The sequence below is a fragment of the Phasianus colchicus genome, chromosome 16 (genome assembly GCF_987193195.1).
Source record: "Phasianus colchicus chromosome 16, bPhaCol1.hap1.1, whole genome shotgun sequence".
Lineage (NCBI taxonomy): Eukaryota > Metazoa > Chordata > Aves > Galliformes > Phasianidae > Phasianus > Phasianus colchicus.
In genome coordinates, this window is record NC_143451.1 from 12,340,679 (window position 1) to 12,353,253 (window position 12,575).

The following is a 12,575-nucleotide window of genomic DNA, read 5'->3' on the forward strand; positions in this document are numbered from 1 at the left end:
GGGAGGCGTGGGTTGGATGTGAGGGGGAAATGGTTCACCCAGAGGGCGGTGAGGTGCTGGAGCAGTGGGTGCCCCATCCCTGGAGGTGCCTGAGGTCATGGATGGGCTCTGGGCAGCCTGAGCTGGGGGAGGCAATGAGCCCATAGCAGGGCTGAGGCTGCAGGGCTGTGAGTCCCTTCCAACCCAGCCATTCTGCGGTTCTGCAAATAGATGGGAAGCTTTAGGAGGGACCAGAAGGAGAGAGGTGTTGCTGTTAGGGCAGGGATGAGCCGTGGCTGTGGTTTGGTCTCTGTGTGACACGTGGTGATGCTGCAGTGCCACCCGTTGGGGCTGGGACCTGTGCTCTGGGTGGCACCAGTGTTGTCCCCAGCACCTCATTCCCATTCCGTTGTGCTCCTGTTTGCTGCTGGTGTGGCACCGAAGGGCTGCATGGAGCTGGAGATCCACAGTGTGCTGAGAGGAGGGAAAAGAGGATGAGCTGCATCCCTCCCACAGAGCGCAGGTGGGTGGAGGAAGGACTTCTGAGCTACTCTCCCATAAGCAGCATTATTGGAGCACCATTGCTGTCCTCTCCATCCCCTCTGTAAACAGGAATTAAAAGTACAGCTCATAAAACCCTTTTGCTTTCTCCAGAAGGAGGGAAGAAAAGAGAGGGGAAAAAAAAAAAGCCTTGAAAATGCTAAAGGACATAAAGGGCGTTCATGAAAGGGTTGGATGGTGGTTATTGCAGCAGGGGGAAAAACAACATTATTTCACTGTGCAGATAAAAGGAAGGGGAAAAGCAGCATATTTATAGCTAGGGAGCCTGGATTCCTTGTTAAGCCGCTATTATCAAATTAATGTCAAAATGCATCAAACAGGCATGAGTGTTCTGGGCCCCTTATGCAAAGTGCTTGCAAATTGGTTACAAATACATTTGTTTACAGGGTACGAGGCAGGAGCGAGCTAATTAGTCATTGTAGCGGGTTGTTTTGTCTTTTTTTTTTTTCCCAATGATTTTTTTTTGGCAATTACAGCCAGGCTGTTTTGAAGTACAAACAGAGCCCCTTTAAAAACACATCGAGTGCATCCCCAGCACGGGAGGGGATTCCAGCCCTCCCCACCCTTGGCTGTGCAGGCCGTGCCCTTGCTGGGTGAACTCTGCCCTTCTCCAGATTTGCTCCCCATGCAATATTTGCCTTCCCCCCGTGCCCAATGGAGGTCGTATTCCTCTGCCTTTACTGGAACTCCTCCAATTGGAAATCAGCTCTCTCATCCCATCCATCAGTGGCCATCAGGTAGTCCCAGAGCCTCCGCTGCTGTGTCCCTGTGCAGGCAGCCATGTGCCAGGCTCTGCTCCTCGCTGTGTCCTCACCCTGCACTGCTGATGGACTCCTTGTGCCACCGCGAGCACCGAGCCCAGGACAGCCCTTCCCTGCTCGAGGAATTCAGAACACACCGAGGAAGTCCAGCGTGAGCTGAGGTGTGGGTCGATGCCTCTGTGTGTGTTTGCCTTATTCTATTTCTGAATGGGTCACCGCGGGATCGGCACGGCAGGCCCGGGTCGGGGGATGGAGCTGCACTGATTTATCCGCGCTGTGGCACTGCAGCCCCACGTGCCGTCCTGGGCTGAGGGCTGCAGCCAACCCCGGTGCCACGGTGTGACCTGGAGGGGGGGGGGCTCCTCCCGGACAGTCCCTCCCGTGGGCATTTCTGGGGTCGGTCCCCGATGCGCGGTTCCACCGAAGGCTCTGCTATCAGCTCCCCGCGCTTGGGGTGAGCCGGCTGCAGCCCGGGGCCGTTGTCATTCCCCTCATGTAGCACGAAGGATTTCTGCGAGTGCCATAAACCGTCACGTGGGCAGAGCCTGGGTGAGCTCTAATTGCTTCTATTTGCATAATGAGGCGCAGCACAGCATCCTGCCGGTATCGGAAAGGGGAAAATCAAAATCAGCTCCAGATAAGCAGCCTGCCCCCATCCCTACCCGCTCCTCATCGCATCCTTTCCCCCTTACAGATGGGTGCGGGGTTTCTCCAGCTCCAGGGTCTCTCCTGCCCCCCAGGAGCACCGCGCCACCCCCCGCCCTGTCCTCGGGGCTGTGACCGCAGCCGTCCCCGCTCCGTCGCCCTTCTGTCCCCGCAGCACTGCTCCCAGCGGAGCCCCTTGCAGGCGACGGGTCCCAGTTTGGTTTTGTCACCACGTACGGACTGCGACGTTCTCGCAGCGATGGTGGCACCCGGTGCAGCCATCAGGTCCTGCAGTCCGTCGTTGAGCCCGGGACGAAGGGAAGCGCTGCCATGCGGGTCCGTGCGGCGCCGGAGGGTCAGCGCCGTGCGGGTTCCGTGGGACTTCCCCAGTGAGAGCCCAGCAGATGTCACTACAGCCTGTGTGATGGGGACAGGCGAGGGGACAGGTCCCATCTGCGGGACGCACGCTGTGCGCTACGCACTGCGCTGCTCCGGCCCCGTTCTCCTCGGCAGCGAGCGCCCAAAGGCAGCGGGAAGGGCACCTGGAGGAGGGGTGATGTCCCCTGACGGCAGTGTCAGCAGCCCGTGTCCCCAGGCTCCCAAGGGACGAGGAGCTTCCTTACCCCATCCATCCCAGCGGACAGATCCGGGCGCCCCCGGGCGCTGGCACAGATGCTGGGACCTTCCTTGGGCCGAAACTCGCCTCACATCCATCCCTCCTCCTCCTCCTCCTCCTCCTTCCCTGATTCCTCCCAGCACTCCACTGCCCTTTGGGGAAGAAGTGCTGACTCCAGATGTTTCCCTAATGAGAACCTTCTGCAAACAGCTCTGCTTTATTTTCCTCCAGAAAGCAAACCAAAGGGCCGTGCTGGTGATGGTGAATCCCCCGCAGCCGGCGCTGGGATACGGGCAGAGCCCCCAGCTGCCTTCTGCAGAGCAGTGCTGGTGCAGCACGATGTGCCCAGTGGGGTGGGTTTGGGCTCTCTACTTTCCTAGCCCAGGCTCACTGCCATCGTGTTTGAGATCCCATCTGATCCGCCGTCGCCCATCCCTGGGTCTCTCCATTGCTCCTACAGGTCAGATCCGCAGAGCTGATGGAAAGATGGCAAGGCGTTCATTTGAATGCACACTGTGACACCTCTGAGTCAGTTTGGGGGATTAACTGGAGCGGATGGCATTTAATAAACAGCCTCATCCCTCCCCCCACCCTGCTGTCATCTCAGAAGGGTAAAAAAGAAACTGCACGTGGGTGTGGGGGGGAAAATAAAATGGAGATGGGGGGTGAGTGCCGTGGTGTTTTCTGCCCCATCCCAAAGGATGCAATGAACGTGACCCCCAGCCATGGGGGGTCAACGAGGTCAGGGGGTCCTGGGAAGCCCCTGCGGTGCCCCCATAGAGGAAGGGATGATATCCTACACCCACAGCTCCTGGTTTGCTCCCAGTGCCATGCGTGGGGTGCTGCGAGCCGCCGCTCGGCGGGGCTGAGCCTCCATCACAACGTCATCCCTCAGCCTTTCCTCGTTTCTTCGGGATTTCAGGCAGCTTCCAAATTCCTGCGCAGCCAAATCCTCCCTGGGGCTGCCAGGAGCCCCAGCCAGCAGTGGGGACGTGCAGTTTCTGTACCCACAGAACAGCCAGGATTGCTGGCATTCCGCGAGTGACGAGGATGGGATGGAGCCCCACTGCTCCCCGTCCGGACACGGCCACATCACAGCGAGGTGTCCTGGAGGATCCCTTTGCTGGCACCTGGGCTTGATCCCAAAACTCGAGGTGATGGGGAGATGCTCCCAGCCCTGCACCCCTCTGCTTCGGGGTCCCACCCCAAACTCCCCACACTTCACCCTCCCGCTGTCTCCACAACCTCGCCGTGTTCCCGAATGTGGAATTGTGTTGGTTCATCTGCTCTCGTGCAGGATTTATTGTCCCCACGACTTCCTGTGCTTGCTTTCAACACGCACTATTTCTTCTGGTGAGCGATAAATCAAAACTGTTTGTTTGTTTCCAGTGGCTTTTTTTTTTTTTTTTTTTTAAACAGTTATGATTATTTTTTATTTTTTTTCCTCCTCAGGGCCCTCCCCGTGCTCTGGGAAGCACCTCGGGGGCAGATGGAGGTGGGGAGGAGATGTGGAGAAACTCAGAGTTCACAGTGATGGCACAAGTTGGGTGTCCATGAGAAATGCTCCCAGGAATTGAGCTGGGAAAGGTGGGAAACCCTGCCCTGATGCTGTGGACTGAACACTGCTCCACCTCCAACGCTGCTCCATGTCCAACACTGCTCCACGTCCAACGCTGCTCCATGTCCAACACTGCTCCACCTCCAACACTGCTCCATGTCCAGCCACCACCAGGATGCAGCCCCATGGCCTGGAGACCCTTCATGTGTTGGAGTTCTCCATCGAAGCCTTGCAGACATGAACCCAATTTGGTTTTCCTGCCTCATCCTGGGCAGAACAGAGCCTCGCAGTGGGGTGCACACACTGAGCACCCTCCTCCACCCACTGGGCTTCTATCAGAGACCCCAGAGCTGGGGACCCACCTCGAGCCAATCCCACCTACTGGATGCACCTCTCTGCTCCGCTCTGCTCTTTCCACCAGCGACTCGTGGAAAATCATTTGTTTTGCAGCAGCAGCTCAGCATGCCGGGTGTTCCTCCTTACTCTCCTCTTTCTTCTTTTTGTTTTGGAGCACTTTGGCACAAAAACACCTGGGATGCCGACCTTCCCACAGTGCTTTCCTCACCTTGAAGGCTTTTTCTTTTTACCACCCCACTCTGGCTGTGCAAACCGCACCGCGACGCGGCCCGATGGTGCTCCCAGGGCTGGATTTTATTTGGGAGAGGATTATGATTTTCCAACAGCTCTCACACAGAGGCGGAGGCACCCGCGGGGTTCCCACCATCCCTCTGCTGCTCCCCGGGCCAGCGTCAGCACGCCTGCAATGCGTCCCCTGGGGATGCAACAGCCAACCGGATCCGCCGGGAGATGTTGGCGAAAACACCCCCGAAATGATGAATGGTGCCGAGATGTGCTTTATGCTCTATATTTAACAGCATTGTCTTCTTTTAATTTATTTTATTTTTCTTGGAAATGGGTGTGGGGGGGAGCAGCACTCGCTTTTCCCGCGACTTTTCGCACTCCCGCAGAGCGCTGACCCCTCCGTGGTGCTCTGGAAAGCAAATTTCTTTTTTGGTTTCGTTTGGAAGCCGGGATGGAAAATGATTTCCAAACTCCCCAAATTAGAAACAGTGCTTTGTTTTGGTGGTGGGGGTGGGGAGGGGGGGGAGGAGCGGTGTGTGTCATCCCACAGCAATGAGGAGCGCGCCGAGGGAGTGCGGCACTGTGATTGATTTCTGCAGCACTGCCCCATAGCGCTGCCCCATAGCACTGCCCCATAGCACTGCCCCATAGTATTGCTCCATAGCACTGCCCCATAGCGCTGCCCTATAGCACTGCCCATAGCACTGCCCCATAGTGCTGCCCCATAGCACTGCTCCATAGCACTGCCCCATAGCACTGCCTCATAGTGCAACCCCATAGCGCTGCCCCATAGTACTGTTCCATAGCACTGCCCCACAGTGCTGCCCCATGGTGCTGCCCCATAGTCCTTCCCCCTTGCGCTGCCCCATAGTGCTGCCCCATAGTCCTTCCCCATAGTGCTGCCCCATAGTTCTACCCCACAGCACAGCCCCATGGCTCTGCCCCGAGTGTTTGCACACGGAGGGTTTGGGTTTGAGCTGTCGATAAGTGATTGGAGCGGATGCTTTGTGGTGCTGGGGGGCACGAGCAGGCGGTGGTTTCTCGTTGGGATTTTGTTTCAGTGTGTCCTCATAGCGATTTCACTGTGGGTTGTTTTGTTTCTCACAAAAAAAAAACCATTGGGTCCTATGGGAGCTGGGTTGGATTCATGCAAAAAGGAGCCAGTCCTGCCTGGGACGAGCTGGTCCCCATCCCTGCAGTTAGAGGTTCTACTGACAAACCACCATGGCAGAGGCTTCCTGCTGCCTTCTGCAGCTCCCAATGGGCCCTCAGCCTCAGGCTGTGGGGGTGCCAGGCCATTTCTGTGTGTGCAGCAGCAGGCATTGCCAGAAATCCCAAACAGTGCATTTTAAGAAATCACAGCGGGTGCTCCATGCGTTCACTAGCAGTGACTGCACAGACTGGAGAAACCTTCACCCTCCGCATTTTTCCCCCGTGGGGCATCTCAGCTCATGCACCCATAGGCACAGGCGGGTGGCCACGGGCTGGGCTGCCCCCCCAGGCTGCTCAGTGCCAACCGTGGCCTTGGGCACCTCCAGGGATGGTGATGATGCTGGAGCCACATGGGCTGGGTTTGCTCCCTGCCAGCTGATGCTCGAAGAACAGAGCAGCCTTACACCTCGTCCCTCTGCCCTGGTTCTTCCTCTCTTCCACCTCTCCCTCTTCTTTCTTTCTTTATTTTTTTAATTTTTCCCAGGCCCCAGTTTTCCCCCCCATCAAGGGAAACGCTTCGCCTAATTAGCAAAACACGTCAAAGAAAAATGATTAATGTCCCAGGAGGAGATTTAGCCGCCTTTGTGCCCGGGTAGCCTGACTTCTGCTCCTAAAGGTTTTAGTAAAAGATAAGGCAGCTCGTGACGGGCAGGCAAAGCAAAGCGTGCGCTCTGCCCGGTGCCGTGGGGTGGGAGGAGGGGGGGATGCAGATCGGGGTCAGTGGGGCTCGTGTTTCTGTGCCTCTGCGTGTGACCGTCACCGTGGTGTCGGGCCTTGGCAGGGGGAAAGGCGTAAGCTCTGGCTGAATGCCTCCTTTATTCTTCCAAGGCAGGTAACTCAATCCTGCTGGCCGGGCTTGGAAGCGTTGCTGTGATTGAGGCTGTTTGCACGGGGTGATGCTGCGGGCGCAGAGCGGTCTGGGGAGGGGATGCTCGGGGTGGGTGCCTCAAATTGGGGTCAGATGCAGCAGCGGGGTGGTGAGGGGACAGCAGGGTTCCCATCCCAGCCCTCTGCCACAAACCCCGGCACATCTACCCTAAAACCTTCACAACGAGCTCCTGCAGAACTCCGTGCTGCTGCAGGGCGGTTGTTGCAGACAGCTGGACCAGAGATGGAGCATCGCTGCGCCCCGGGATGTGCCCAATTCTCAGCAGAGCTCTAGGAGATCCAAGCACAGCATTCTTTGCTGTTATTATCACGTCAAACCATGAGAAACTCCCCAAGCAGCAACTGGAGGCATCTGTGTGTCAGTGGTGGCGGGGCGCTCTGTGCTCAGAGGGCTTCTCCTCCAGCACCAGCCTGGGCTCAGCCGGCTCTGCTCCACGTAAACAAGGGCTGTGTGTCGGCTGGAGGCGGCCTTGCAGGGCTGTGTGCCGCTGGGTGGGACCTCAGCACAGAAATATTTTCAAGATAAACAGAGGAAAACGAGTCCTGGAGGAGGACGGAGCCGCTGGCAGAGCTCCTCGCCGAGATATTTCGGGGCAGGAACTTGGCGCTGCGCGGGCTGGGGTGGAAAGATGGCTTTTGTAAATTCCTTCTTCTCCAAAGGGAACTTCGAGGGCTGCAAATAAACACAAAGGGCAACAGGCAGCGAAACCCATTGGGGGAGAGTGGGGATGCCACGGGGCAGAAGTGCCCGCAGGGCAGGATGATGCCATGGGGACCCAGCACTCTCACCCTGCAGCATCCCTGCGTCCCAGTGGCCAAATGCCACCGATGGTGGAGGTGGAGCATCACCCAGTACCAACCAGGACTGCCTGCTGGCAACGCCAAGTGCCGGCAGTGGCACCTGGGGGATGCGGTCCCCTGTGCTGGGTGCCGCGCTCGGGGTGCTGGGATGCCGGCGTCTCCCCCTCCCTCTCCTCCCCACCCTCGGCAAATTTAATTAAAAGTCGTTCAGATTCCTTTGAAAGAAAATGTCATCCGTCGACACAATTACACTTTAACTAACCAAAGCTGTTACAGTTCCTATATATATTGGAATCAGGCTGTCGTTATTAGTTCTAAGTAAGTAATTTATTCCCATTATTGTGTTCAAATTACAGGATATTACCCCCTGGGGAAATAATCCTGTTATTTGAAATGTAAAAAAGAATTCGCACGGACAACAATAGGTTCCTAAATGAACCTCAGAACGGTCCGAAACTGAGCACGGCATCGCTTTGCCCGGATAGAAAAAACACACAAAGTTGCGTTTAAAAGATGCTTTTCCTCCTCCCGCCCCAAGAGAGGGAAAAGGGGCTCCTCCTCTTCACCCGGAGCTGTGGGAAGCCGGGGGGGGGGGGGGGGGGCAGGGGATGAGTGGGGGCAGCCCGGTGCCGGTGCGGCTCTGCGACACACGGAGCTCATCGACCGCTTCGGAGCACCGAGAGGAAAAAGGGAGAGGGGGGAAAAAAGAAAGAAAAAGAGGAGGAAGAGGGAGGGGAGGGAGGAAAATGAGCTACACTTGTAACCTGATTACAGCAGCCAGCTATGTGTGCGAAATCACAATGCGGCTCTATAATTAAATCTCCCTTTCCCCCCTCCTGCCGCGCTCTTTCCTCCAGCAGGCGCGGTACAAAAGCCGTCGTTAGGACACGGCATTCCAGCTCCGACCAGAGGGGAGGTTTTGTCTATCGCTGCTGGGATCGTCTTGAAGGAAATCATAATTAGGAGCCGGGCGCTGCCGGCTGGAAGGCTTTGTTGGGCACAGGGCTCTGCTGGAGGAGCCGTGGGTGCTGCGGGGCCGGGCACAGGGAGTTTGGGGGGGGGAACGGCCCCGGGAGAGCCGTGGGGCGGCCAGGGGTCAGCAGGGGTTGCGTTGGGTGTGGGGACCCTCCTGCAGCCCCTGGTGCCTGGGTGAGATGGTTTCTGCCCCAACAGGTGTTGTTTTAGCATCGTTTTGGTGCCCAGCGTGGGCAACCGCGGTGCTCTGGCTGGTGCCCGTGGGGATAAGGGAGCCAGAACAACTCCTGGGGGTGGGAAATGCTCCTGCCGTGTGCTCTGCCCAAAGCTTTCTGGGCACTTGGCTTCTGGGCCCATGGCCCTACAGCTGGCCACGTGGAGGTGCCAAGGATGGGCTCGGCTCGGGGCGAGCAGCCCCTGCTGTCCCTGCCTTGTCCTTTAAGGACATCGGTTTGCTGGGTGCTCTGTCCCCACCTGTGTGACACCTGAGCTGGGTGGCAGTTCAGCCCCAGCAGCCCATTTCCCCGTGGGCTTGTTGCTTTGGGGTACTTTTGAGGACAGGTTTTGTTTCCCATCTCTCTTTCCCTCGGATAAGAAGAGGCATTTATGAGCTGGAAGAACTCAACGTGGGGAGGTGGATGGATTCCCCGTGCTTTCAGATGGGGATGGCAAAGTTTGGGGTGCACACGCAGCAGTGACAGCACGCAGGGACACCTGCAGGGGAAGGGACAGCCTGGAGCATCAGCGCCGTTGGTGCCCACATCTCTTCTTCTGGGGGACATCGCTCTCGGTGTGGCACAAAGCCAGTCCCCATCCCCTGCAGCTCTGCATTTCCAGCTCCCCAGGGCTCTGCTGGTTGCTGTGTGCAGCACAGAGGAGAGGTGAATTTTAAGAAGGACGGAGCAAAGGCGACCAGCTCTGCGCTGAACCGCTCGACTTCCCTCCCCGCCTCTCCCTGATGCTTCAGGACCTTCAAACCTGAGCTGTTTGTTTCTCCCCACCATTCCTTCCCTCACTGGAGAAGCAGAGAAGCTGCAGATGCTTTCCATGTTCGGATATTTGGTGTGCACACAGGAGGAGCTGCACTCAGCTGGCTGTGCTGCTGCGGATTGCTGCTCACAGCCTGCGTTAGAGCCACGCAGCAGGGTGTGGGTCTGGGGTATTTCCCACGCGTTTCTCTGTTAAACCACCACATCTGGCCCTCCAAAAGCTGTGGCTGCCTTCTCCTCGCCCCGCAGCCCAGCTCTGGTTAGGACTGGAGGGCACAAATCACAGCCCTGGGACTCACGTTCAGCTCGGAGCATCCCTCGCCAGCATGTGTGTTTTTCTCATGATTTTGCACTTAAAAAAAAAAAAAAGAGAGAGAGAAAGAAAAAAGCTTTTTATTGGGTAAAAGGGGAAGAAAAAAAGGAGAATCAAAGCCCCCACAGCCCCGCAGCTGGGATTGATGGAGAACGCCATCCCACGCTGCTGGGAATCCCACCTCCCGGCTGCCCCCAAAGAGCGGGGTGTGCGGGACCCCCTCGTGTCTGTAGGGCTGCGTCACAGATCCCGTTTTGCCTCCCATCCCCTCTTTGGTGTTTTATATGGGGGAAAGGGCCTCCAGCGCCGCGCCGGGGGATGAGGAAATGGGGCAGAGCTGTGCCAGCTCCGTCCGTGCGTCCGTCTGATTTATGGCCGCATTGCTAAATCCGGGCGCTGACTGCACGCCTTAAATATAGCTGCAAACAGCCTGCAAACGTGCGGGCGGCACGGCTCGGCACCCCGCGTGTGTGCACGAAATGGGGGGCAGCCCCAAAGGTGAGCGGCCCCCCCTGGGAAAGTGGGGCAGGGTGATTTGGGATGGGAGGGGGGAAAAGGGGAGGGGGAAAGGATGGCGGTTGTGTTGCCATCCCACCCCGAAGTCCTACCTGTGTGTGCTGGGGGCTCGGCGCTGTGCTGCGTCCTGCCTGCTCCGCTCTGCGTCCACTGGGGGGGGAATAAGGAAAATAGGGGGAAAGTGGGGGGAGGATAATAAAGGGGGGGGGAGAAAAAAGAAGGAAAAATGGGGAAAAAGGGAAAGCGGGGAAATGGAAGGGGGGGGAAATAGGGAATAAAAAAGGAGGGCAAAAATGGAAAAAAGGGGAAGGGGAAAAATAGGAAAATGGGGAATAAAATGGGGGGGGGGGAGGAAGAAGGAAAAACGGGGAAAAAAATCGAGAACGATGGAGTAAGAACGGGGAAAAAAATAAAAAAAAAAAAAGGAAAAATGCACTTTTTTTTTTTTTTTTAGTAAATTAAGCGGCGTAAAAACGAAAGGGGGGGGGGGGGGGGGCGGTCCGTCCGGGCGGCGGCGATGAACGGAACCAGGCGGGGGGGGGGCGCTGTGCGCTGTGCGCTGCTGGCGGCGCCGCGCGGGGCGGCACAAAATGGCGGCGGAGGAGGAGGAGGAGGGGGGGGGGGGGCGCGGGGGGGGGAAGGGCGGGTTCTATTTTCCTCGGATTTTTAATTCTTATTTTTATCATCCACCGTTTTTAACGAACGCGGCCCGCGCCGTTCTCTTAATGAAAGCGAGGCGCCCGCGCGTTGTTTGTGACAAAAGGAGCCCCGCGCGCAGCGCAGCCGCTTTGGGGCTGAAAAAACGCCGCTTTGCTGACCGGCGCCCCCCGCTTCGCCCCGCGTTTCAATGTTTGGAAGCGGGGGGGGTGCGGAGGCTTCGCCCCCCGCGGCCGCTCCCCCTCAAAGGGCGCTTTGTGCGCGGCGGGGCCGTGGGAGAGCGCCGGCCAGCCGTTCCCTGCTCAGCGCCGGGGGCTCCGCTGGGGGGGGGGGGGCGCTTCGCTCCCTCAGCGCGGGGCGGGCCGCGGGGGGCCTGGAAACGGCGGAGAGCGGCGGCGACTGAGAGCAGAAAGCGGCGGTAGGGGGGGAGCCTGGAAACGGCCGCCTGTTTACCCACGGCCGAGCAGCGTGCCGGACAGCCAATGGGACGGCGGAGAGCAGCTCCGGTCCCGCCCCTTCGGGGGGGGGCGCGGCTCGCGGAGAACAATGCGCGTTTCATGGCCCCGGCGCCGCGTTTTCCCCCCTTTTCCCTCCCTCTCCCGCGCCGTCCCTTTATTTTTCTCCCCTCCCCCTCCCGCCGCACTTTTTTTTTTTTTTTTTTTTTTTTCCCTCCCCTGAGCGCCGCCGGTCGCCGCGCGCGGGCCGCTCTCCGTCTGCGCCGCCGCGGTTGCGGATCGCGCCCGATGCCGCCGTGCGGGGCCGTCCCGGCGCTCCATGGCGCGGCCGCCGCGCCGCCGCCCCCCCGCCCCTGAGCCCCGGCCCGCCGCGCCGCCCGCACCCCCCGCCGGGCCCCGGCCCGCCGCGCCGCCGCCATGGGCCGCGAGCAGGCGGCCTGAGCGCCAGGTAGGACGGCGGCGGCCCCGCGCCCCGCTCGCTTCGCTCCCCGCTTGCCGTTCTCCGCCCGGCTGTTACCGCGGACGCTGCCGCCCGGCCCTCCCGCCCCGTCCCGTTCGTAGCGCCGTGTTTCGCCGCTGTTTTCCGTTCCGCCGCTCTTCGGCGCTGGTTTTTCCTCCCCTCTGCTTTATTTCTCCCTCCCGACACTTTTTTTTCTCCTCACCGTTCTTATTTTGCCCGTTTCAGATTTTTTTTTCCCCCCGTTTTCTCGTTTTCTCCCCCCCCCCCTTCACGTTTCTCCCCCGTGCTTTCCATCTTTTTTTTCCTTTTATATCCGTTTCTTTGATTCCTTTTTCTCCTTTCGTTTCCATTTTCTTTGCTTTTCTCCCGTTTTCCCGCATTCTTTTCCTTATTTTTCCTCTCCTCTCTCGTTCACCTTCCATCTCGCTGCTTTAATTTCCTTCTCCCCCTCTTCTTTCCATCCTTCTAAATTGACTTTTTTCCCCTCTTTTCTTCCCCGCTTTCCCCCAATTCTTCCCATCTTGTCCCCCCGTTCCTTTTTTCTCTTCCCCCCCTTTTATTCCCTCTTTTTTCCCCTTTTTTCTTTCCCTCGTTTTTTTCCTTCTTT

The 12,575-nt window shown here is 58.2% G+C and overlaps 1 protein-coding gene and 1 long non-coding RNA gene across 6 annotated transcripts in view; one reads left to right on the forward strand and one right to left on the reverse strand.

Annotated features, from left to right (window-relative positions):
• Positions 1 to 4,622: 4,622 nt before the first annotated feature.
• LOC116237446 (uncharacterized) lies at positions 4,623 to 12,217 on the reverse strand. Its single transcript, XR_016471514.1, has 3 exons — positions 12,026 to 12,217; positions 10,489 to 10,546; positions 4,623 to 9,919 (listed from the first exon to the last, which is right to left on the reverse strand). It is a non-coding gene; the product is annotated as an uncharacterized LOC116237446 (long non-coding RNA).
• The window catches only part of TNRC18 (trinucleotide repeat containing 18), a 48,569-nt gene continuing 46,140 nt past the window's right edge, over positions 10,147 to 12,575 (forward strand). For 3 of the 5 annotated variants that reach the window (XM_090151198.1, XM_090151196.1, XM_031606621.2), the window contains exon 1: positions 11,885 to 11,956. Coding sequence is in view for 1 of the 5 variants with exons in the window: in XM_090151199.1 (XP_090007325.1) it covers positions 10,360 to 10,378 (19 nt within the window). In the remaining 4 variants the exon portion in view is untranslated. Of the gene's footprint in view, positions 10,379 to 11,884; positions 11,957 to 12,575 lie in introns of those variants that run through there. The other 2 variants (XM_090151197.1, XM_090151199.1) reach the window with 1 other exon arrangement.